The following is a 27,674-nucleotide window of genomic DNA, read 5'->3' on the forward strand; positions in this document are numbered from 1 at the left end:
TTTGCAAGATATACTTTCCATACAAGTTCCCTACTATAACAAGTCGGGACTTGGTTTTCAAAAGGAAAGTAATAAGAAAAATTATTTTCCAACGGTAAAAGAAAGACTCAAGCAGCGACCTTCTAAACGCTCTTACTAAAGTCATTTTAGGAAACAATTTGTAAGATTTGAAGGATAACATCCCTCGGGATGTTCAAATTGTGGTGATCCAAAACATTCCAGGAGCTGTTGCTCAAAGATCAATCGACCAACACGTAACATTCTTACATACGGTTATACGGCTAACCTCAAAGGAACCAAACAAATTTGGGTACTAAAGAAAAAGTGAGAATCTTTGATCATTGCGGGTACCAAACAAAAGGAGAAACAAATGGTACTTTGATAGTGGGTGCTCTAGACATATGATCGGTGACTCATCCATGTTCATTGATTTTGAAAAACTTGATGGAGGAAACGTTTCCTTTAGAGGCAACAACAAATGAACGATTACCGGCAAAGGAACCGTGAAGATTAGCAATCTACTCATCAAAGATGTTTCATTAGTCAAGGGTTTGAACTTCAATCTTGTTAGTATTAGCCAATTATGCGATATTGGATACAAAGTTTCTTTTGCAGAAAATAAATGCTCGTGTATAAGCCAAAACAACAAATCATCATTTACCAGACGAAGATATGGCAACATGTACCTTCCGGACACATCATCTGAGAATGAAAAATGTCTTTTATTCATCAAAGACAATCCAGAACTATGGCACGAGAAGCTGGGACATATAAGCTTCAAGCAAATCAACAAACTTTCCAAAAAGAAGCTTGTGAGAGGACTTCCAAATGCCATATTCGAAAAGACAAAACTTTGCGAAGCATGCACACTTGAAAAGCAAGTAAGAAATTTCTACAAACCCATAAATGAAGTCATTACTACCCATGCTCTGCAATTGTTGCACATGGATATCTTCGGACCTACTCGAACACGTAACATTAGAGGTAAAAGTATTGTTTTGTTATTGTGGATGACTATACTAGATTCACATGGGTGTTCTTTCTTACTCACAAGAGTGATGCATTCTCATTCTTTAAAACCTTTTCTAAGAAAGTTCAAAATGAAAAAGGTCATTCAATCACAAGCATCAAAATTGATCATGGAGGTGAATTTGAAAATCACTACTTTGCAGAATTCTGTGATAAAAATGGTTTTCAACACAATTTTTCTTCTTCATATATTCCCCAACAAAATGGGGTTGTTGAAAGGAAAAATAGATCTTTGCAAGAAATGGCACGAACCTTTTTAATTGAAAGCAAAGCTCCACCCTATTTCTGGGGTGAAGTCGTTTCAACCGCTTGTTACATTATCAATCGTGTTTTCCTCAAACTATTGATTGAGAAAAGCGCTTATGAACTCTATAAGGGAAGGAAACCAAATATTTCATATTTTCATGTGTTTGGTTGTAAATGTTATATTCTCAAGAATGCAAATGATATGACCGGTAAGTTTGATGAGAGATCGGATGAAGAGGTATTCTTGGGATACTCCACAACAAGTAAAGCATATCAAGTCTACAACAAGAACTCTCGGACAGTCGAGGAATCAATGAATGTGAAATTTGAAGAAGAGCGAATTACTCAAACGATGGATTCTCAAGAAACAACAAGGTCTGAGAATCAAAAACCATCATCTAAAGAAGCGGAACCGGAAGAAACCACTCGTAACATGGAAAACACTTCACAAGGCACATCATCTGAAGATTCAAATGATGAAGACCTCACCGAGACCGAACATGACAAATCAAATAGGAGCTGGAAATACGGATCCGGTCATCCCGCAAATCGGGTCATAGGAAATATAGATGAAGGGGTCAGAACCGGATCCAGACTCAAAGATACGATAAATGCCTTTGCTCTAGTTTCTGAAGTTGAACCCAAAAGAATCGAAGAAGCTCTTGAAGATGAAAGCTGGATCGAAGCTATGCAACAAGAGTTACAACAATTCAGATCGAATGAAGTTTGGGAACTTATACCCAAACCAAAGAATCATCCTCTTATTGGAACCAAATGAGTCTTCCGGAATAAGTTGGATGACAAAGGAAAAGTAATCGGGAACAAAGCAAGGCTCATTGCACAAGGCTACTCACGGGAAGAAGGAATTGATTACGATTAAACCTATGCACCAGTAGCAAGGCTGGAATCTATCAGATTGCTACTCATTTACGCTTGCCACCATGACTTCAAGTTGTACCGGATGGATGTTAAAAGCGCATTCCTCAATGGATATATCAAGGAGGAAGTTTATGTCAAACAACCTCCAGGCTTTGAAGATCCTAAGAACTCAAATCATGTGTACAAGTTGAAGAAAGCACTCTACGGACTGAAGCAAGCACCTCGAGCCCGGTATGAAAGGTTAAGTAATTTCCTTCTCGAAAAAGGTTTCGAAAAAGGTAAGGTTGATACGACTCTATTCATCGGGAGGGAAGGTAAAAATATTTTGCTCATCCAAATATATATTGATGATATTATATTTGGCTCGTCTAACCAACATCTTTGTAAGAATTTCTCTCGGACCATGCAGATCGAGTTCGAGATGAGCATGATGGGAGAACTCAAATTCTTCCTAAGACTACAAGTAAATCAGACTAATCGGGGCACATTCATATATCAAGAAAAATATACCTTGGAACTAGTGAAGAAGTTTGGTCAAAATAATCGTAAGAAAACAGAATCACCGATGTCTACCTCATCCAAATTGGATAAGGATGACCAAGGAAAACAAATGCTGATCTTGCGGGTTGTAAGTTGGATAGAAAAATTACTTCGGGCGCATGCTAACTTCTGGGATCAATGATGGTGTCTTGGTTCTCCAAGAAACAGAACATCGTAGCTCTATCAACTGCAGAAGCTAAGTATGTAGCACTAGGAAGATGTTGCGCTCAAATCCTATGGATGAAGCAACAACCGAAGGACTTTAGTGTTGAAGCTCACAACGTGGAAATCAAATGTGACAACACAAGTGCTATCAACCTCACAAAGAATCTAGTTATGCACTCGCGAGCTAAGCATATTGAAATCAAGCATCATTTTATTTGTGATCATATGCATAATTATGATGTTAACATTCAATTTGTTGATTCTAAACATCAATTAGCCGACATATTCACTAAGACACTTGACAAAAATACATTTGAGTACATTAGACAAGAATTGGGAATTACCATGAATCCCATTTGAGCTGAGATCTAGACAGGAGAAATCTCCTTAGAACTTGAAAGTATCATCCGAAGACCTTCGCCCGCTCCAGAGCTTGAAAGCATCTTCTGAAGGAACTTAAGGATCTCGTAACTTAGAGAATCATCTAAAGACAACATCTTTCGAGTAGATACGACAAAAGATTTGATCGTTCGAAATCTTAGCGCGTAAGTCGTTCTTATTTTTGGCAACAAATAAGGTACGCATCAACACAATCTTCCTAAATATTTGGCAAATATTATGTGATTGTGCTGATTGCTCCGATTGAATATTTGATTGCCTTGATTGAAATTAATTTAATTGAGTTAAAATACTCTCAAAATATTTTCAAAAGAATTTCCTATTTTATCAAAATCGGGGTCATCTCTTACGGAATCTCTCTTTCTTTCTAAATTGAAGTCATCTCTCCAATTTTAAAAAGGGTGGTCTTCACACTTATTTTCTTCCAAAGTCTTCTATAGTCTTCCATAATCCCGCATTCCTAAAAACTGCCAACGCCCTTCAATCCTCATGGACCCCAAAAACATCTCTTACCCCGATCTTTCTCAAAGTGATCTAGAGAATGATGATCATCTTTCCCTCTACAAGTTCGTTGAAAAAGTCAGAAAAGAAAGAACGGCAATCATAAGAACAAAACATGGAATGCTGGAAGAAGAAGACATATATGATAAAGAGATGTTGGCAGAACACCATGACGCTCTGGTTGAAGATCGTGAAAAAGAAACTAATGATCCAACGCAACCGACGTAAAGCCAAGAAGAAAAATCACGGGGGGAGGACATGGAAACAGAACCAAGGATTGAGGAAGAAGAAATAAGTTAGAATAATAACTCTGACCTGTTGGAGGATGTCCTGTACTACCTGACCGAGATGAAGCACCAAATCATTGGAATGTACAATCTGCTCTTTCGGGAGACAAGAGAAATGAGAGAAAGGATGATAGAAGAGTTCGGTGCATTGACACAAGACCTTTCAGAGAAAGCAAGACAAATCATCTTCAAAACCGACTGATTAACCAAAACGGTGGATACACTTCGGGATTCCATCAACCAAAGGCTTAAAGAATTCTCAAAACTAGTGCTAATGAAATTCCCACAAAACTTCATATTATCCACAGCACCACGGAGCTCCTCACAACCAATAGGGAAGGAATCTAACCAGCATTTCGAACCGGTAAGATCTCTCATCGCTAAAAGGGCTGCCTTTTATCTTGAAAGAAAAATAAGGCTGGCCAAAGTTGTTAGGAAGATAATACTCGCAGCTAGACAAAAAGGAGAGGATGAGAAAAGCGTGAAAGCTTTGATAGAGCACAACGGGTTCTTCTCGGAACAAGAAGTGACCGAATATGCAACTAAGCTAACCGAGGAGGAATTGAGGAAGGCATCACCGCAAGGAACTCAAACCGATAACGAGATGAATTTGGATTATTTTCACATTCATGATCTCCTTCACTTCTGCAAGGAAAATGAGCAAGACTTTGCTCGAGTGGAACATGCAAGAGCAGTGGTGGAAGAACGCAAATGGGATCTAAGCTACATCTTGACGAGAATACGGGCTCTTGAAAAGTTATCTACTTAGATGAACAGGGATATCGTCCGGAAGATTTAACAAGACAAACATGATCACACTCGGGGAGAATGGTGTCACCGCTGGGAAATAAAGAAACCAGAAATCTTTGACACGGACAAACTATGAGATATTCTGTTCAAGCGGGGTAAATGCAAAGATAACATGAGGAAGTTCACCACAGAATTTAACATTGAAATGACAGCGATCAAAGAACAACTGAGTATGAAGAGACAGACCCTCAAAAAAGATATGAACAACAAATACCATCTCACAGGTCTCAAGCTCGAACAGATCGAAAAGAATCAGTACAAGATAGCAGCTGAAGCCAATGAGAAGCTGTCTCAAATAACACGAGCTGTCGTGTTTCGGATCTACTAAAGAACCTTCCAACACCATAAAAATCCCTTAGCCTAAACTTCTCTTAACCTCGTTGTCTTGAATAAAATCTTCATCTGTCACACTCAATCCAATTCTTCTCCTTTCTGATTCATTTGATTGAATGATTCACCATCTAAATGTCAAGCATGTTTGATTGAATGACTCATTATTTTCTGATTGCAAGCATGTTTGATTTCAGTATCTTGCATAGATGACCCGAATAGGTATTGAATTCGGGGGGAGCAACATTTTATCACTATCTGACTATGCGAGTCACCCTTTTGCCGATGACAAAAAGGGGGAGAATGGTATATAATTGAGATATAATTGTGATGATGTGATATGTGCGAGTGAAATGTGATTCGAAAATTGCATGAATGAATCGTGTGAAATCAATCTGTGATATGCTTGCGTATTCTGGCAAGAATCCTTCAAATACAAGATTTCGGGTTAAGCATGTTCTACGTAATACAAAAGCATGATCTGTGGAAACATCAACCGAGTAGGAACATCTTCTTCTAAGCGGAGCAGGTGAACAAGTTCCACTCTTTCCACTCTTTCAAAATTACATATTTGAAAGCTTTGACTAAACAGGACAAGTTCCGAGCATCCGACAATGCGTGATGCTCTGAGGAGTAACAACCTTCTTACTTGCTCGTATTTGAAACCGTTTCACATCTCAATAAGTACATGCACTTAGAATACAAACTTATTGATTGAGATAGCACAAGTTTTGAGATTGCTCATCATAGTATATAAATGTACTCTTTTTCATAACTTAATCTTACTAAAATTACGAGAACGAATCGCTAAAATTATTCCTTAGCAAGACTCTCACTAGAGTAACTTTGCTAAAGTTGCTCACTTTTTTTTTAAACTCAATTATTCATTAGTATAGTGGATCGTTTTGTCATCATCAAAAAGGAGGAGATTATTGAGAAAAATCCCTAGACGGTTTTGATATTGACAAAACAATCCAAGTACTCTTGTGTTTTGAGATAATGCCGTGATTTACTTGTTTTGCAGATTATCCTTTGGTGCGGGGAAGCACAGGATTGAATCTGACAAAAAGACTTGGCTCAGATGTTGTTTCTGAGAATCTCGGACGCCGGTTCGAGCTCGGACGTTGGAATGACGCTTAAGCTCCGAGAGGAGTACTTCACGAGCAGTAATCATAACCTCAAAATGAATGCAAATTGAACTTAAGTGATGCATATCAACGGACGCCATCGAGCTGGATCATTCTTGAAGATTCTCGGTGATCGAGATCAATCAAGGATGCGGAAGCAAGAAGACAAACAAAGACTTTCCAAATGGAAGAAACCATCTATGAAAATCCGGGATCATAATTGTATGGGCGATTTGATCTAAGCGGAGAAGACTTTCCTTTGGCGATCCCCAACGGCTAAGAGATCTTCTTTTGGCAAAACATCTCGTCCAAAAGGGTAGATTTGGAGAGATCTCTTCTGGATACCTTGCAACGGCTAGATTGGAGGCGGAAGAGTATAAAAAACATCTCGAAGACAAAGGGAAAAACAAGAGATCGGCATAAAGAGGGAAAAGTGTTCATAATTCCTAGATAGAGTGTACTCCATTTCAAACACACTTCTTGATTCATCCATTGTAATTGTGAGGAGGTGTACACGAATGTTGAGCGTTAGGTGTGAATTCCTGTGTGTCAAGGAGATCACCGATCTATAACCTTTGAGTAGCTTACTAGGGGAATCCAGCCGATTGGTTGTCAGCCGAAGAAGTGGACGTAGACTTAACCAAAGCCGAATCACTATAATCCCTCCGTGCGGTTTTCCTTATCTCTTACTCCGATCACTCTAAATATTTTGTGATAGCTAAACCGCACACGAACAGCACGCATCGATCCTACTACATATCCCGCATCAATTGAATTGCTTGATCATCCGAGATCTCTGTTTTACGCCGTGTGATCTAAATTTCGCAATAAAATCTTAAAATCACATTTTATCACATATTCACCCCCTCTAGGTGAAATCACTAACTACCAACAGTTTCAAAATTGTAAACTTTGACTGATTTAGGAACTATCTCCTAGACAACTTGAAGTTGCTAGATTTACATGAAAATTAATGAACTTCCATTTCGACATCGGTTTTCATCAACAACCAAACTAGGCAAGAAAACAGCATAATCTCCAAGACAAGTTGGACAACGTACAAGCTATTCACTCAATCAACAATTTCAATTTAGGTTTCCAAGGACATTCCAGTCAACCGCAGCAGATCGCACCCACTATACATGAGAATCACATGACAAATCATTGCATTGAAATTCACAGTACAACATCTTAAACAATTCCAAGGGCTCAAGTAGCTTCACTCATTAAACCGCCGAAGCAACCAGAGATAGAGAGCTTACAATGAAGCTCCCACAAAAATGAGAAAGGGGAACCACTACAAGCATCCGAGCATCGAAAATGTAGCGGAACAACTAAACAACCGACTCACCTAAGCGAACAGCTAAAAACAACCACGACGATAAGTATTCCTAACAAAAAAGACCTCCAAATCACAAGATCTATACCCGAAGAACTCGAGCCACGAGCGATTGCCGATGGAAAGGGGGCTGGCGGGAGGGAGAGGACTTTTCCCAAGCCACGCACGAAATCAAGGGTTAGGGCTTCCTCGGAGCCAATGATGGAAATGAGGAATTATCTGTATCATGAATCGAAGACAACCTAAACCACGATGTTGTTCTGTCTTTAAGGACACACGGTGGACTAGAATTTCCACCGTGGACTTCTTCTTCTTTTTTTAATTTCCACGTCATAATAAAACATTAAATAAAAAATCCACGTAGGACTTTTTGTCGAAAGTGGCACTCAAGTGAACCATTTTGCTCCGATTTGGTACTCAAGTGAGCAGAAAAAAAAAGTTATAGCACTCAAGTAATCGTCATACAAAAGTTGTGGCGCTTGCACCGTACTTACCCCCTAGTTCCCGAAAACAATGGTGATAGTGAGGCCTCTCTTGCTTACTATTAGGCTGCGTTTAGTCGTCGAGATTTTTGGTCATGATAGAATTTGATAAGATAGGATAAGAAATTCAGGGATTTTGCCATATCATATCCATTGTTTAGTGAACTGCGGATTTAAAGTCGGATATTCTCATATCCTATCATATCCTACGTTTGGTAGAAACCGTATATCAATATAAATGACATATATGGCCCTACATGATGCTCATGAAATATTTTGATCTTAGTACTATAAAAATAACATTCTCATACACAAATAAACTTGAAAATATGCACATTTTATTAGATTTTCAAACCTCTTTGCAAAAAAAATAAATAAAATGAAAACAGAAACAAATGAGACAAGAAAGTTGTCATCCTCATCTTCATGTTTTCCCTGTGAACTTGAAGCCTTTTCCATATACAATCAAGCAGAGGTTGCAATCTATGGAAAATAGAGTGCCCACCCAAAGGAAACCTTTTCATGTGTAACAGCACAAGGTCCTTTAGAATAATGAACAAGTTTTTCTTGGCATTATCTTAGCGAGCTGACCCTCTCCAATATGTATTGACTTTCACCGCTGAATATCTTGCATAGGAAGGTAGTGATGAACGAGCATAAACTAAAAGAACTTAGCAAAAAAAAAAAATGAAAGCAAGGGTACGATGAGACTACAACAACAACTATGAATAACGCTTCAAACTTCACAAGAAACAACACATTCCAAAAAACTAAAGCATTCCAATAAATAGTAAAATCAACATTGTTCGACGTTGTTCATTGTCTAAAAACAGCAAAAAGAGACTACATACGACATTACTCTTCTATCATCTCTTGGAAAAGCATGTCCACAAATGCCTTCCTATCACCTCCTTGAAATCCAAAAAAAAGATGAATATTCTCGGGATCCTTCACAATTTTTCTGCACAATTTTATTCTGTCCATGGTATCTAGAGACATCTTTAAAAGGTCTTCATTGATTTTTCTCCTGTCGTCATCCAAATCTTTAGCATGTTCGATGCGGCTAGTAATCATCTCCATCCTCTCATTAGCTTTTTTCATAAAAGAGCCAAAAGTGCATGCAATTTCAACTAACCCAGCAGCCCACTTGTCATATGCTTTAGCCCTTTTTCTTCTTGAAGAATCAGTAACATTTTGCGTTTAAGAAGATGATAGTGGCGGTAAGTTTTAACTTGCACTAGTAGTAGCCACATCATAATGATTCTCACCTTCTTCATTATCTACTGCCGCCCGAGCTTCTGAAGGGTCTTCATTGAGATTTCCCTTGGCACGGTCTTTTCCAAATATAGTTGCTAGTTGATCATATTGAGGAAAGGACTTTTCTCTCAAAGAAGCAGCTCTTGGATAGGCCTACAAAGAAAATATATTGTTTTTTAAAAAAAGAAACAAGTTGTAAAGAAGAAAAATGAGAAGCAATAACACTAACCTTGCAATATTTTTGCCAACTATCTTCCAAATGAATATCAATAGAATGTTTTTTGTGATCCTATCCAAAGCCACTTTGAACCTTCAAGTCATAAATTTGATTATACAACTTTTTCAAGTTTCTCATTTTTGACTCAATATGAGGATTACCCTTAACGCGGGAACCAAGAAACTTTTCTTCAAACCACTTCTCTAACATAATCATGTAACCACTCTTGAAGCCGTTATAGGTTTTCATTGCTCGTGCAACTAGTTCTTCAAGACCATCTAGAAGTGCATTTTCTTCATCTATTCTCCATACACGTTGGTCTCTCTTTGTTCCCCTTCCTTGAGTTTGACTAAGATTGCTACCTTCCATTTCTAAACATCTCATTGCAATTTTACAAAATTTAATGATAGAGGATATCACGGTAGAGAAAATTTAATGATAAAGACAGCATAGTAATAAAAATTTTAAATGATATAGCCATAATTCAAAATTACATAAGGAATATTTTTCTCCATAATGACAAATCAGCACCATATTATACATGTCTAATAACAATGGAAAAAAAATCTTACAAAACAAGCCTTATAGTAATTAGAAACAAATGAGCCAAGGAATAATGTCAAATCGGGCGACTCCTCCATGTCCTTGACTTGCATTCCACCCATTAAATATTGGGAAAAGTACACTAAAAGTGCCATAACTTTTGTATGGCGTTCACTTAAGTGCCATAACTTTCAAAACGTTCACTTAAGTGCCATAACTTTCAAAAATCGTTCACTTGAGTGCCATATTGACATGGCGGCCGAAAAAGCCGACGTGGCAGCCGGAAAGCTGATGTGGCACGCCGAAAAAGTTATTGTAGCACGCCGAAAAAGTTACTGTAGACGCCGAAAAGCTGACGTGGCATGCCGGAAAAGTTCTTGTAACACTCAAGTGAATGATTTTGCTCCGACGTAGCACTCTAGTGAACGATTTTTGAAAGTTATGGCACTTAAGTGAACGTTTTGAAAGTTATGGCATTCAAGTAAACATCGTACACAAGTTATGGTACTTCTAGTGTACTTTTCCCTTAAACATTTGTATTGCCAAGTTTTGTCTCCGTATTGTCCAATGATCCAATGGCTCAAGAACATTAATTGTTTCCAAATCTTCAATGGTGTTAGCAACTTCATCTAATTGTGCCTTAATTGGATCAATAGCCATTTCTCTTCTTATCAAGTTGTGTATAAGGCAACAAGCTATAATAATTCGACCTTGCATTCTAATTGGATAAAAAGATGGACTCCTAAGAATAGCCACCATAACTTTAGTAGACCGGAGCATCTTTCTATGACATTTCTAGCTTGAGAATGCTTCATGTTGAAGTACTCCTTAGAGGAATTTGGCATACAACCTTCTCTCCACTCGGATAGGTGGTATCGAGTATTTCTATAAGGAGCAAGAAAGCCCTCTCCATTTGTGTATCCGGCATCTATAAGATAATAATTACCTAATAACAAATGATAACATTATTAATTGTCTTAGAATCGTTAAAACCTACACATTAAATAATGTAACATATTGATAAGGGCTTATCTTACCAACGGGAATCTTCAAACCATTGGATTTAACTAAAGCATCTCGAAGCACTCTAGAATCTGATATTGAACCTTCCCATCCAGGTAAAACGTATACGAATCTCATGTCAAGTGAGCAAACTCATAACACATTAGTCGCTATCTCACCCTTTCTATTTCGGTACCTTGGTTTATCAACCTCCGGAACACGTACCCTAATATATGTGCCATCTAATCTCCTAAGCAACCCTAGAAACATGAAATTAATAGAATAACCTTATGTTTAAAGTATTAAATTAATCCATGTAATAGCAAAGCAAACATACCTTAAACTATTTCCATCTCTCGTCGGTACATTCCTCTAAAACTGGTTCGGATGACACAAGAAGCACACTATGTATTCTTATCACAGCACTTAAAACTAAGTTAAAATACCTACTTATTGTCTCCCCGGACCTCATAAATCTGAACTTGATAACACGATTTTTTACATAATGGGCAAGTATATGTAGGAACATTGCTACTTGTTCTTCTATAGTCACAATTCCATCTTCTTTTAACCCACTAATTGTACGTGCCAACTCGCATAGTAGAGTAAATGTACGTCTATCCATCCTAAATTGTTCCACATAATTCAAGTCACTACTGTTAATGAGGTGATCAAGGTGATCTAAACGAGCTTGCCTTTTAAAAAATATGCCATCCTTCAATATATGTTTACGGTGGTGCCTTTCAGCAGCCGTGGATGCCACAATCATATACATCATACACAAAAGCAACATATGCGGGTTCATCTCCACTAATATCAAAATGCTAAAAATTTCCTCTCTCTCATCGTGATCCATTTCCAATAAAGGAAAAAAAATAATAACATTAGGCAAATACTAACTAGTAGGTTAGACAATAGCAAAATCATCCAAAACAATATCTTTTCCAAATCAATTGATTTTCACAAAATCTTACCAAATTAATCCATGATTATTCAGCCTCTACCCAAAATCCCTTCGCTTCATGCAATATACCCTCGAGCTTCCCTACAAAACAACCCATACATCAACTTTAGTTCAATGGAACTCTATCTATCAATAACTCAAGTCCCTAACACCAAAGTTTGACTTCACAAATTTTGCTCAAAAAGCTATGTCAACCAAATTATGTTTCGTAGCCTCTCTTTCATGAGCTCTATTTTTTGCATGCTTTGAGTTATACTTTTGAGAAACAACTCTCTGTCTTAAGTCAAAAAGCTACGTTGATATTCAACTCGTGACTAAAAGATGATGTCATTAAATCATCATAAAATCAGTAGAGAACTCATATACCGACAATTGCTTCTTAACTTGCAAAAGCCCTAAACTGGCTACGACACCATCCGATTGCTTAAACCAAAAAATGAAGATTATAAACCCAAACTACTGAAAAAAAAATTTGCAGAAGCAAGCTGTAGACGATCATGGATGAATACATACCTTCGCAAATTGCAGAAGCAAGCTGTAAATGTGAAAAAAAAAATTGCGGAAGCAAGATGTAGACGATCATGGATGAATACATACCTTCACAAATTGCAAAAGCAAGATGTAAATGTGAAAAAAAAATTGCAGAAGCAAACCGTAGCATGGGCAAAGGAGTGCGTGAATGAAGGGTAGGATTTCTAAAAATTAGTTTTTATATGACGGATAAGAGAAATCCTATACGACCCTATCTTACCTCCTCCCCTCGGATTTTTTTATCCGGGTTATATCCCCTCTATATCCGACATTATATTATCCGAGACACCTACCAAACACGCAATAGGATAAAACATATACTATCCCAAGTTTTATACGGACGACCAAACGCAACCTTAATTCTTTGTCATCCTCAATAGGTTGCTCCATTTAAAAGGTTGTGAAAAGTGACTTTCATAAATAGTGTACTGAAAACACCGGGTGGGAAGATTTTGATAAGAGAACTTAAAGAGAAAGCTGGGCTCGAGACATAGGATCCATTGCACTATCCACCTCTCGGCGGTCCATCTTCGGTTGATGAGGACAAAAGTCTGATGGACGGAAAGTGATCGAGAGACATTTCTTCGAAAATGGTCGTAGACGAAAGATCTTTAAACAAATAATAGATCTTTGGTCTTTTTAAGTGGATCGAGTTCCGTGGCGACTCATACGAGAAATAATGGTGTTTTCAATGAATTACAAATACTAAATGCTAAGTGATAACAAAAAAAGAATAACGAATTGTGAGAATAAATAAAGAATCGATAAAGTAAATTGCAAAGAAATTTGGTGAGTGTGATTCATTGTGGATCGTTTACAATTGATTCTTCTTGGCCTTATATAGCCTTGTACAAAGTGTAACCGTCTAGAGCGGTTATCATTCAAATTGCAAATTCTAACTACTCTTGAGATTCTGGGCATCAACTTAATTTACATGTAACTACACGTTCTTTTCAAGTAAACCGTTATAACTTGGCTCCGTTTCTATTTCTGCTTCTTTCATCAATCTCGTTATCGACTTTATCATATGTCGATTCTCGGTCCTTGCCAATTCTATTTCATTGATGATGGCTACCTATATTTGTCGTGGATTTGTAATGATAGTTCGGGAATAAGGACACTACAAGTGCCATAACTTTCTTACGGCGCTCATTTGAGTACCATAATTTTTTTTTTACCATTTAAGTACCATAATATCTATAAAAAAAAAAGTTTACTCGAGTGCTATAACTTTTAATGGTTCACTTATGTACCAGAAATTTTTAAAAGCATTCATCAAAGTGCCGAAAATCAAACATGACATAGCACTTGTGGTGAATATTTTAAAAAAGTTATGGCAATCAAGTGATCGATTGAAAAGTTATATGGTGCTCAAGTGATAAAAGAAAAGTTATAGTACTCAAGTGCGCCATACATAAATTATGACACTCAATTGATTGGATAAAGAATTATAGCACTTAAATGAGCATTATACGAAAGTTATAACACTTGTGGTGTCCTTATCCCCGATAGTTTGTATCTATTTCATCGACAATGCAGCATGACCTCTTGAGATCCACCAAAACACGAATTATTTTTGGGTGTCAATATACATCCCCTTTAAAGGAATTAAAAATATAAAGGAGTATGGGGGGCTATCATTCCGAATTCTGGACAAAATGCTGGTTAAACTACTCCATTAACGAGCGCTTTATCTTCTACCATCTTAATTAGACATACAAATACCACGATTTGTGAACTGTCCTTGTTATCATGATTTTCGTGCTAGCCAGTAAAACTACTACTCGGGATTTACATCACTTTTTCCAATGAGCCCAAGATTGCAGTTTTATTTCCAAGAATGTTCCTCCGTCGTCCGCCCTATTTCACCTTTTCCTTTGCCATGTATCTTCTTCCTTCCACCCGAAAAGAAAAAAAAGAAAGAAAAGAAAAGAAAATTTAATTTTTCACATCAGCGCTAGCAGGCCAAAGCCGATTGGATTGACTAAACTAACATAAATACGAAAGGCTTAGGATTGAATCCATACAAAAAAAAAGTTTAGAACTGAATTGACATAAATGCAAAAGGTTTATGATTGAATTGACAATATTAAAAATTTTTGAATTGAAATAGCAAAAATGTAATAGGTTGTAAGACTTTTTTGACAATTCTCCCTCAACGGATGTGATACCCAAGGGGACGTACGGGCTATTAACCCTTCCTTCACGCATAATTGAACCGCCGAACTTGAAATTTCTTATGTTGGTAGATTAATTGACTTTCGGGTGATTATTTGACTTCCCATAACACCTAAGGTTTTAGGCTCCTAATCAACCTTAGAATAACTGGTTGTGGACACCAAGAACAATTTTGAGTATTTGATCACTTGTATCACAGTCGGACCTAATGATGGGAAGGTCTTAGTTAGTCATAGAAATATGGGTCGGTTTAAAAAGAAAATCAATCATCTGTTTTCATTTCCATTCTCATTTTACTTCCGAAATTTCCAAAAGCGCAAACTTATATGCTTCATCAATTGCCTAGCGTGTACGGCCAACTGTTCTCTTCTAAATTGATTGGTGCTTTGAAAGTCCAAAACATGTAATTCTCGGTGTTTAAGGAGAAGATGATTGTTATCATTAACCAAAGAAAGATTACAAAGTTATAAGCAAACCCTATAGACATAAAAGACTATTTTGCCCTCACTTGAGTATTTCCTAACATTCCCCCTCAAGTTGGGATGTAAATATTAAATAGTCCCAACTTGTTACAAAGAAAACTCACTTGACTCCCCCTTAGTGATTTAGTAAAGATATCCGCCAATTGATCCTCCGTCCTTATATGTTGAAGAATAATCTCCCCTTTCTAAACTTTTTCCCGTACAAAGTGACAATCAACCTCAATGTGTTTGGTTCGCTCATGGAAGATAGGATTATTTGCAATGTGAATAGCTGATTGATTATCACAATGTAATGGATGGATCCGATGTTGACAAACTAATTTCTGATAATAACATCCTCAAGTAGAGCAATTCACATGTCACATGACAAACTAATTTCTGATAACAACATCCTCAAGTAGAGCAATTCACATGTCACATTTGCCATAGCTCTATATTCTGCTTCAACACTTGATTGGGAAACTACATGTTGTTTCGTGCTTTTCTAGGCAACTAAATTACCTCCAAGGAACACACAATAACCCGATATAGATCTTCTATCAGTAGGACATCCAGCCCAATCTGCATCAGAAAAACCCGTAGTGTTCGGATGTCTGTAATTCTTGAAAAGTAGTCCTTTACCTAGAGCTCCCTTCAAGTACTTGATAATCGAAGTACAAAGATCCCAATGAGTAGTACGAGGAGAACTCAAGAACCGACTAACCGCACTAACAGCAAAGGATATATCGGGTCTTGTGATAGTAAGATAGTTCAACTTTCCCACTAATCTCCGATACTTTCCCGGATCATGTAATAGTTCTCCATGTTCCACGTCAAGTTTCACATTTGGTTTCATAGGACTATCTACCGGCTTTGCTCCAAGAAATCCAACTTCATCAAAAATATCAAGTACATATTTTCGTTGTGATAAATTGATACCTACATGTGAATAGGCAACTTCAATACCTAGAAAATATCGTAGGCATCCTAAATCCTTAGTGTTGAATTCTGTATGCAAAAGCTACTTAAGCTGTTGAATACCATCCGAATCGCTACCAGTGCCGATAATATCATCCATGTATACCACCAAAAGAATACAACCGGTCGTGGAGACGGAACTAAACACCGAATGATCTACTTGACATCATTTCAATCCAAACTTGATAACAGCATCACCGAATCTACCAAACCAAGCACGAGGAGATTGTTTGAGTCCATACAAGGCTTTATGTAAGCGATATACCAAATTCTCCCCCTAAGCAACAAATCCAGGTGTTGCTCCATGTACACTTCCTCGATCAAATCACCATGGAAAAAGGCATTTTTCACATCTAACCGATGAAAAAGCCAATCAAAACGAGTAGCCAGGGAAATAAAGACATGAACAGATGGAATTTTGGCAATAGGTGAAAAAGTGTCGCCATAGTCAACACCGTATGTCCGAGTATATCCCTTTGCAACTAATCTAGCCTTCAAACGATCAAGAGTGTCATTAGGATGAACCTTAACGGTGAAAACCCAACGACAACCAACAGTTTGCTTACCCGCAGGTAGGTGAGTGAGTTGTCAAGTATGGTTTTCAATGAGCGCTTTCATTTCTTGTTCCATGGCTTGTCACCATCTAGGATGAGTAAGGGCTTCAGCAACACTACTAAGCACGTAAATAGAGGACAATGACGAAACAAAGATAGAGAAACTAGGAGAAAAATGATCATATGATAAGAAATTTGAAACTGGATGACGAGTACAAAGACAATAAGAAAGACCGGAAGAAGGAGCATAACGATCCACAAGACGGCCAACACAAGAACGTGTACCTTTTCGAGAAGCGATGGACAGATCGGGATCAGAGGATGGTGCAACAACCGATGAGGGAACAGATGAATCATGTGTTGGAGAAGTCTGCACCACTAGAGTGGGAGCCGTACCACGTCGATGATATGTGCGGTCAGCAAACCGAAATCCTGTGGACGGTTCTGAAGGGAGTGAGAGTAAAGGGAGTGTCGGTAAGGCGCATCTGCCACTTTCGAGAGTCATTGTAGATTCCATCTGAGAATTGTGATACGGCTGATCCTCAAAGAATGTTACATCCGCCAATATGAGTACATGACGACGATTAGGACTATAATATTTGTAGCCCTTCTGAGTTCGAGAGTATTCGAGAAAGATACATTTCTCCGCATAAGGATCTAACTTATCAATACCTGGAGTAAGTTTATGTATAAAACAAACACAATTGAAGACACGTAGAGGTAATGGAAAGGGAGGACGATCTGGATGTAATATGGAAAATGGTGTCTCCCCCTAAAGAACAGAAGTGGGAAGTCCATTAATTAAGAAAAAGGCTGTAAGAACCGCATGACCCCAGAAGGTTTTAGGTAGATGCATGTGAAACATGAGGTAGCGTGCAACATCAAGAAGATAGCAATTTTTACGCTCGGTGACACCATTCTGTTGGGGAGTGTATGAACAAGAAGTCTAATGAATAATACCATGAGAATCAAGAAAAGGTTGAAACCAGAAGTGATGGCAAGATACTCTTTGGCATTATCTCGAGCGCAAAATTTTAACGAAGTATGATACTAATTCAGCACTTCAAAATAGAATAGGCGAAAGCAATAAAAAATCCTAGTACGATCCTTTATTAAAAATAACCAAGTCATTCGGGAAAAATCATCCACGAATGTAACAAAGTACCCGAAACTAGAAATATCGGGAACACGACACAAGCCCCAAACATCGGAGTGAACCAGCTCAAATGGACTCGACACACGACTCTGAATGCTAGAAGGAAAGGAAACCCTATGGTGTTTACCAAACCGACAAGCTTCACATTGAAAAGAACTCATAGACTCGGATCGAGACTCGGGAAATAAATGCCTAAGAGTGGTTGGAGGCGGATGACCAACACGGCAATGCATCCGAAACACATCAGAAGATGTGTTTGTTATAGTTGCAGCAGCTAGCACCTTCTTGTCAAAGCAAGATAGACCATTGGATTCATGTCCCCCACTAATCATCAAAGACACAATGAGAAGAGAAAAAGGTTATGGAGCAGTTTAGTTCTTTAGTCAAAGAACAAACATAAATTAAATTATATGAAGATTTGAGATGGAGAACAGATGACAAAGAAAGATATGGACTCAAACGTGCAATTCTAGCACCATTAACCCGAGATTGTGAACCATCAACTAATGTAACAAAATTCGACATCCTAGGAGGTTTGGAACGAAGTGAAGACAACAACTTAGAATTACCGGTCATATGGTGAGTAGCTCTAGAGTCTATGACCCAAGAGTCGAAGCTCGCAGAAAATAAATAGGATGAACTACCATTTGAGGTTTGTGCAAGAGTAGTAGTAGGTGCTGAAGGACTTGTCACCTGTTGGGACCGAACCAAGGCATCATACTCGGTACGTGTCAATGCAACGTAATCACCCATATTTTGCATATTAGTAGAGTCTGGTGGAGTCTGTAAGAGAGAATCGTCCGCCTCTGTATAGGCGGTAAAGTTAGGCCGGAGCTCGGGATGAAGTGCATAACAATAAGCTTCTGTATGTCCATCCCTTTGATAATGAGTACAAAAATGAGAGCCACGACCACCCCCAAAGATAGTGGCACTACGAGCACCAGCACTCGCATCACGGCCTCCACAACTTCCACTCGGAGTAAAACCACGATTGCGAGCTCCACGTACATTAGTACCATGAGAAATCATAGCACTTGTCTCTACAGCCGAGGTGATCTTTTCAGAGGGGGTGGAATGAAGAGCTCGGGAGAAAATCTCATCTACGGTAGGAAGGGAGCTCTAAGAGGTAATCTGCTGGGGAAATGAGAAATATTCGTGTCCGAGGGTCTTGAGATATAGTATAACTCGAAGATCCTCTTGTCGTTTGATGAGAACAACCGGATCGTTCGAAGCTAGAAGATAAGTGTCCGATTGCCCGCAAAGTGTCGTGAAACAAGCATAATGCTCAGATAAGGATTGGTTTCCACGTTGAAGATCAAACGGGGCTTCCCACGTGTCACACACTCGTGTCATGTCATTCTCGCCAGAATAAAGTAAAGCACATTTTTCCCGGACTTCCTTAGCAGATTTGCATTGAATGAAGTGATGACTAATTTTAGGATCCATACTATTTCACAATAGAGTACGGATCACTGCATCTCCAGCAAGCCAATCGGGCACTTTACTCTCATCCGAAGGGACCATAGATTTAAGATAAACACTTTGTTTAGTGGCGGTGAGGTAAACTTCAACGGCTATAGACCAAGATGCATAATTAGTTCCATCTAACTTGATGGAGGTCATTTGCAATTGTGGCAAACCAAGAGAGGACCCCGAAGCAGCCATTAGCAAACAAAGAATGTCAAGCTAATCAAACGTTTAACTCCAGTATCTCAATCAGCCACAAATAATTATCACAAGCCACTCAATTCCATTTGTCTCCTCCAAAACGAAGTAAAAAATCAATCCTCAAATAAAACAATCAGCAGCCCTTCGGAATAACCATATTCGGTGACATGTCAGAATAATCACAAACAGCGACATCAATTAGACCAACTAATTGTTTGCAAAGCGTTGAGAAAGAAACAACGGGGACCCGATCGATTAGAAGCTTCCGTGAACTCCAGCCCATAAAACGGAACCCGAATAACTTAGTAACAAATTAGGAGCAAGTGCCTAAAGTCCAGATTCATGATCGTAGGAAATTCCAATGCTGCAACTCAACCGAAAAAGAAATCCGCGAGTAGAGGAGAGGCGTGAATGGGTTGGCGCTCCGTTGGCAAGAGGTGGGGAAGTCACAAATGGATCTGCAACGAAGGAGAAGGGATTACGATGGGATCTGCACTGGTGTGGGGGGTCGCGAGTCTCTCTATTGTGATGTGGGAGGGTCACGAGTCTCTCTGTGGTGGTGTGGGAGGGTCGCGAGTGGGTGAGCGGGGCTATGGAGGGTCGCGAGTCTCTCTGTTGGCGATGAGAGAGTGCCGATGAATGAATCTATGGCGGAGGAGGATGGCGATGGCGGTGGGTGTCGTGATTACACCGACGGCAAGAGTGACGGTGGTTTCTCTAGCTCTGATACCATGTTTAAGGAGAAGATGATTGTTATCATTAACCAAAGAAAGATTACAAAGTTATAAGCAAACCCTATAGACATAAAAGACTATTTTGCCGTCACTTGAATATTTCCTATCACTCAGAAAAATAAAAGTGTACTTTTTAAATATCAACGGGTTTAATGGAGATTTTTTAGCCTTATTCTAGATTAAAGAATTTCTTTATCCATGATTTGCTTGTAGAGTCGGGAAATGCTTGGTCCCAAGGCATTCATCCTTAAATAGCTTACTGTTTTGGAAAAATTTGGACAAACAAATCATGTATGATAACGATTATTTAAAAAAAAAAACAATTCATCTGCATATATGGACATTTACTTAATACATAATTATTTAATTGCACTCATTTATAATGAAGTTCTTCACAAATACGAAATCACGCCTTGAAGAATTGCGAAAGATAACTATCATATTATTTTGTCAATTCACAATAAAAAAAAGTTGTCTATCTATTTTTCAGTTTTCGTGCATAAATTTACACTAAATCGATGCACTAACTATAGAAAGATGTATGTGATTAAGAATGTTCTACATTACTATATTTGATGCGACCGGCAATATCAACCCAAGAACAGCTCCTACTTTACTTGAAAGAAAAAAAAAATGGAGTAACTAGTAAAAACATATAAACAAATCTTTTGGCATCGTCTTAAAAGTAACACAACTTTCAAACATCTTAGAAAAGTACACAACATTTTATCTTGCTGTGGTGAGGTTGTAGTTGTCTGAAGAAAAGAATATATATGCTCTTGATCTCCTCAAATGATTTGGTTTGAAGAAGACAAGGGAGGGGGGACCTGCTTCTAGCATCAGTTAGTGTTGCGTCTATTCTTGTCATCATCTCTTTCGTGTGTCGGACAATATTGCTATTGTTATGCTGATGCGTGACCTTCAAAATCACGACATGTAACTCTTTCTTCTAGTAAGATTAATCTAAAAATAGAGCTCAATAAGATATAAAAATAAAACTCGGAGCTATTGAGGACGGGGTTGCTGTGAATTAGGATCGGGTCTATTGCGAGTTAAATTTACTCTCTGCATTGGATAGCAAAAGAATTAGGGCTTCCTCACCTTAATTAGTAGTACCTCTAGAGAGATAATTCGTTTCACCTATTATATTTGGATTTTGTGATTATGTCAAAGTTGGGTAATTGAAAGATACAACTTTCTTGTTGATTGTACTGCCAAACTAATATTTGTTCGCAGGTATGTGGAAGAAGAAAGGACGGAAAATTAATGCTTCTTGTTACTAGTGACATTATCATATGAAAATATTTCAAAAAAGAAATTTTGTTTCAAATAAAGGGCTTAACGTGATATGACTGTTTTAAATAAAGGCCTGAAATACCTATGATTATTTTAAATAAGTGCTTGACATCACCAGCCAGCTAACAATGAAGTGCCTTCCTGCCTGTATTTTCCTTTTTTTTTTTCTTATAAATTTAGTTCTTTTAACTTCTAGAAAAATAGAAAAAAAATGTAAATAAAAAAAAAGTAATTGACGAAAATGCCATTGACTAACTTGGGAGGCTCTTTTTTTAAAATGATATGGCCATTTCAAATCTTTATTTGAAATAATGTACAATTCAAAATCTTATTTGATGAAATGAGATTGCTTTAAATATTTCAAATCCTTTATTTGAAAAAAAAATTAAGGACACGCCACGGCGTTTTTGAAATTTTATTCTAATCTTTCTTATTTTATTCCTTTTTGCTTGGCGGGGTTCTTGAAATTCCCACCTTTCCTCATTTGGATCGTCTTCCTCGTCGCCTTCACCGTTCGGCCACTACTCAAAACTTTCCGAGAAAACTCTAAGAAACGTTCCTCATCCTCCTTCTTCTTCTCCAAACAGCCATGGCGAATTCAAACTCTTTCGACCCAGAAACCTCCACCTACAGGTCTCCTCGCCCACCCCTCCATTTCCCCTCCGAACCCGACCTCACTCTCACTTCCCATCTCTTCCGAAGCTACTCTTCCTCTTCCTCATCTTCTTCCCCGCAGACCCTCGCCCTGATCGACGCGGACTCCGGCGAGTCCCTCACCTTCCACCAGCTCAAGACCCGGGTCGCCACTCTCTCCCACGTCCTCCTCCACGAGCTCCGCCTCGGGAAGAGCGATGTCGTCTTGCTCTTCTTGCCCAAGTCGATTCATTTCCCCGTCTTTTTCCTCTCCGTCGCGTCCCTAGGCGCCATCGCCACGACCTGCAACCCCATGTACACTCTGTCCGAGCTGTCCAAGCAGGTCAAGGACTGTAACCCCAAGCTGGTGATCACCGCGCCCGTGCTCTACGACAAGGTCAGAGGATTCGAATTGCCCACGATCTCGCTTGGCTTTCTGGAGCCCGCGAAATCCGCCACTTCCAAGATCTGGAATTACTTCGACCTAGTAGAATCGGTGGATCCGAAATCGGACCTGCCGCCTAATTCCGTGACTCAGGACGACGTCGTGGCCCTGTTGTACTCGTCAGGCACGACGGGGACGAGCAAAGGCGTGATCTTGACGCATAGGAACTTCATTTCGACCTCCGTAATGGTGACTGCCGATCAGGATAGGCACAAGGAGGGCAAGAATGTGTTCTTGGCCTTCTTGCCGATGTTCCACATAATGGGTCTGTCGGTGATAGTGTACGCGCAGCTCGCGAGAGGGAACACCATCGTGACGCTGAGGAAGTTCGAGTTGGAGAAGGTCTTGGAGTGTGTGGAGAAGTACCGGGTGAGTTGCTTGTATGTGGCTCCTCCGGTGATGGTCGCGCTGGCGAAGCACGGCGCGGTGAGGAAGTATGATTTGTCTTCCTTGAGGCTGATTGGCTCTGGCGCTGCTCCTCTGGGTAAGGATGTTATGGAGGAGTGCGCAAAGAATATCCCCCATGCCGATATCATTCAGGTAATTTGAGCTAGTGGGCTTCATTTAGGGGAAATCCAAGATATTTGAAATGCCTACCTGCTTGTTTGCTCCTATTTCTTTCGCTGAAAAGTGAGGATTTGTCATAATTTATCTCGAAATAAGACAGTTGATGTCAACGATAGTCGACAGAGTTGTAGATCACTGAATAAGTCAAATTGCCTTGGATGATATCTCAACTTGACTAGCCAGTATCTTTGCAGAGCTAGTCAAATCTTTCACGTTCTAAGAAAACTTCAAAGTCAATAGTAAATCATTGGTGGAGCTTGTGAGAACGTTTAGTCTGTAGTTTTAGACCCCGTATGAACTGCCAGGCTCTTTGTGGATATGCATATCAAAAGACTGCAATTCAGCAGTTGGAGCATGTCCTAATATGAATCCTCTGTGCCTCAAATTGGCAGGGATATGGTATGACAGAAACTTGTGGGATCATATCGCTGGAGAATCCCAGGGAAGAACCTGAACTTTCTGGTTCTACCGGAACACTCGTTTCAGGAGTGGAATCTAAAATTGTCTGTATGGAAAGATCGACGCCTCTTCCGCCGAATCAGCTGGGAGAAATTTGGCTTCGAGGACCGAATATGATGAAAGGTAGACATACGAAACATCCTCCCTGCATCTATTGAAACATTAAGTGGGTGAGGAGGACTGTAATTTCAGTAGAATTGCCCGGATCAACTTCACATCTTTTGAAAGTCTGAAACTGAATCACTCAGAAAATAAGATCTTTTGACTTTGGAAATTGAGCGCTAACGTTAATTACCTAGAGAGCTTCTATATCATTTTCACAGGGAACATGATAAGTCTGTACCAAAATGAGGCTGCTTTTGTATTTTGACTGGTAATCATACATGATACCTTTTCAGGTTATCTCAACAACCCACAAGCAACGAGGCTGACCATAGATGATGAAGGATGGGTGCACACAGGAGATCTTGGGTATTTTAATAAAGAGGGGCAATTATTTGTTGTTGACCGGTTAAAAGACCTCATCAAGTGTTATGGCTTTCAGGTAACTAGTGATTTCTTGTGACTGGTAATTGAATGTGTTGTGCGTTTTTCCTTTGTCATAGAATATTTGCTGTTCTTAAGGCTGGGAGTGCAAATGAATCTCTTGGCTTCTACTGGGAAATGCTTAGTGGGAGGGAGTATAATTTTGTGCCTGTCTGTGATTTATTTCTGCTACATAGTTTTGAACTCTTATCTGTTTTATGATCGAGTACCTAAACTTTTTTCTTTGCTCAATCGAGTACATCAAATTTTTAAATTTGGGTCAATGTGAGGCCATTGCTATAATCATGGACGGAACATGCCAACGTGGTCACTGAGGCCATCAAATAGCCATCAACGTCCAAAGTGGCCTATTTAGATGATGTCATGTCAGTAGAAACATATTAATCAACTAAGATTGTGCCAGTCGGCAATCTCTCTCTTCTTATCACCCAACACCTAAATTGACATGAAACAATTTTTACCGAATAAGTGAGTTGTGTCACTAATTGTGCTTAAGTTTTGCTGAGTAAGCAAGCCATGTTAGCAAAATCACATGACATGGTAATTTATTTAATTAAGGCCTCACATTGAGCTAAATTTGAAAAGTTGAGATACTAGGCTGAGCCAAAAAAAAAAAAATTAGGTATTTGATTTTCAAACGGACAAAAGCACAGGTACTTGCTTTGGAATCACCCCTAATTTTAATTTTTTAATTTGGTTATCTTTGAGAGTCTGTGACTTGTTTGTTCCTTGGGTTTATCAAGTATTATGGGGACTGTTAGAATATAATTACTCCAGATGTTAATCTCTATGTATATATTGAGGATAGTCAGATGTTTGGATATGATGACTCGTTTGCACTACTCTGATCTGACACAATCAGTTCGACCCTGACTACAAATTAGTTCCATTGACACCCATAATTTCTTCAACATGTACTGTAGTATTGGGTTCATGGATCAGAAAAATACCCGACTTTAGCTATGAATTGTTCCGCTTGCCGCTCTTATGAATTTGACTGCTATACTTCTGCTTTCAGGTGGCACCAGCAGAGCTTGAGGGACTGCTGCTTTCACATCCTGAAATACTAGATGCCGTCGTCATCCCGTAAGCGGGCATCATATGTTAATTGTCAGTTTTGTCAATATGGAAAAAGATCGACCGGCGCTGCTTAATTTTATCCGCTCAAGATGCACTGGAATGATTTTTGAATTCCGAGTGTCTTTCTATTATTAGGTTTCCTGATGCTAAAGCCGGCGAAGTTCCAATTGCATATGTTGTTCGGTCACCTAACAGCTCACTCACCGAAGCCAGTGTCCAGGAATTCATTGCCAACCAGGTAACATATCTTCTATGTGATGTCTCCATCTTTAACTTGATGTTGGCTTCTTATACAACTGGCAAATTTGTCCGCAAACATATAGTCTCAGCTAACAGCATTCGATGCTGCTTAACATGAATCTGTAAATGTTTTCTGCGGAACATCTGATCCGATTACCCATTATCCATAATGCTTAAAAAAATATTGTTCCCTTCAAGTTAAGGTTATGAAAATGCAACGTGAATGCTTAATGTAGTGAATGGTTATCTCTGGTGCTTTAAACTGAAAATGCTCCTCTGTTCCCCGGATGCTTGTTTTCAACCATTTGAAGCCGATATGATGATAACTTTCTATGAGGCAATAGTGATGGTGAGACCTCTCTTTGTCTGCTATTATCTGCTTCATCATCCTCAACAGGTTGCGCCGTTCAAAAGGTTGCGAAATGTGACTTTCATAAAAAGCGTGCCCAAAACACCGTCCGGGAAAATTCTGAGAAGAGAACTCAAAGAGAAAGCTCGATCCAAGATATAAGATGCCTTAGATTTGCGCAACTGAAAAGGATATGTAGATCCACTTCGCAATCGACCTCTCGATGGTCCACCTTCAGCCGATGAGTACGTAAGTCTAACGAATTGGCCGGCCCATCCTTTAAAAGGTTAGCGAGAGACTGACTCACATGAACTTTGATTTAGATGTTCTTCTCCTAGGAATTGAATGGGGCAGTAAAGTTTTTCCAGTGTGAACTGGAATACACCTTTCCCGACCCAAAAAAAAAAACTGTAATACACCTTTGACCAAAAAAAAAAAAACACTGCAATACACCATTTGTCAGCAATTACATTGCGGCAAAATTTCAGGGAAAATCAGCGACAGTCTTACCTCTGAATGTGGAGATCAGCTTAGCTCCACTAATACGAACACTTTTCTTCATTATGGACAACTAGGAAAACATTGAACAGATCAAGTTTATGAATTTTCAATGCAAGAATATTTCGGTCCTTTTTATTTGCTTGAAGTTTCAATTTGGGTCCTTCGGTCCAATTTAGTCCCCTGTTCTGCAACTCAACTTTAACCTAACAATGCGTGTGAAAAATGGACAATAAAACATGACGAGGAGACACTAGCGTGGTTGTGCTGTGATGTCCAGAATGAGAATAATTGCGTATGATTAAGCATGCGGGTGTATTAGATAAGCATGACCAATGCTTTCGGTAATATTGATTAGAGGTGTCAAAATGGATCATGAATCCATTTTTTGACTCGTATTTGGTGCTGGGTTGTAAATGGGTTGGACATTTGAGGGGCTTGGGGTGAAAATGAGTTTTGAGCATAGAATTCTAACCATGGTCGTAAATGGATTCTCTAAAATCTATTTGTGACGTATTTAACATTGAAGAGAGAGAGAGCCATGAAAATCAAGGGCGGTGTCTGTCCACAATACTTCAATGCAGCCGAGTCATACGCATGCGATGCGGCTTTTCATCATCACGAGCCTCTAAAAGATCAAAATGAATATTTGCAAAACAAAATTCCTCCGCTGACAAATTGAATTCATATTTCCTTAACAAATAAAAGAAATTATAGAGTGGGTTTTTATTCCTTTTATTTATTTAACTTCTGCATAATAACTCTTTTGAAAAGACTACTTATTCTCCAACCCAAAAAAAAAAAAAAAAAAACTTATTCGGCTAAATCAAAAAAGAAAATTATGCAAAAAAAAAGAAAGGATTTGATAACTAAGAAATGCTTCTATGATAGTATTGTTAGAGACTATACAATCTCAACCGTAAACTCAAATATCATTACCGCGTGTTTTGCACAAAGTACTTATTGATTGAGAGATTGTGTGATCGAAATAACTCGATGATCTTGTCAAACCGATAGGTTGGCAGCTTCCTTAATAATTTATTGCCTTTTTAATTAGTTACCTTGCCTTCCTTTCTTGCTCTGCGACTCATTCTAGCAATTCTTGTCCCACAAATGAGCGTCGTATTGACCCGCTCATCGATGCTTACAAATATATTATCGGACAATAGTGCTCATACATCTAA

General features: G+C 38.8%; 1 protein-coding gene across 1 annotated transcript; it reads left to right on the plus strand.

Moving 5' to 3' along the window:
- Nucleotides 1-22,133: 22,133 nt before the first annotated feature.
- LOC115745880 (probable CoA ligase CCL10) lies at nt 22,134-26,359 on the plus strand. Its single transcript, XM_048283081.1, has 7 exons — nt 22,134-23,291; nt 23,711-23,900; nt 24,176-24,321; nt 25,342-25,409; nt 25,539-25,641; nt 26,041-26,215; nt 26,251-26,359. Exons 1-6 carry the CDS (start codon nt 22,263-22,265, stop codon nt 26,152-26,154), a joined length of 1,650 nt encoding a protein of 549 aa, XP_048139038.1. The 5' UTR covers nt 22,134-22,262; the 3' UTR covers nt 26,155-26,215; nt 26,251-26,359.
- Nucleotides 26,360-27,674: the final 1,315 nt, after the last annotated feature.

This window comes from Rhodamnia argentea, chromosome 7 (genome assembly GCF_020921035.1).
Source record: "Rhodamnia argentea isolate NSW1041297 chromosome 7, ASM2092103v1, whole genome shotgun sequence".
NCBI classification, from domain to species: Eukaryota; Viridiplantae; Streptophyta; class Magnoliopsida; order Myrtales; family Myrtaceae; genus Rhodamnia; species Rhodamnia argentea.

What these genes read in the sequence shown, in the direction of transcription:
- LOC115745880 (XM_048283081.1), top strand. Translation starts at nt 22,263, where the DNA reads ATGGCGAATTCAAACTCTTTCGACCCAGAAACCTCCACCTACAGGTCT. An exon ending in CCCATGCCGATATCATTCAG is followed by an intron (nt 23,292 to 23,710) that starts GTAATTTGAGCT and finishes TCAAATTGGCAG; the next exon opens with GGATATGGTATGACAGAAAC. An exon ending in AGGAATTCATTGCCAACCAG is followed by an intron (nt 25,642 to 26,040) that starts GTAACATATCTT and finishes CATCCTCAACAG; the next exon opens with GTTGCGCCGTTCAAAAGGTT.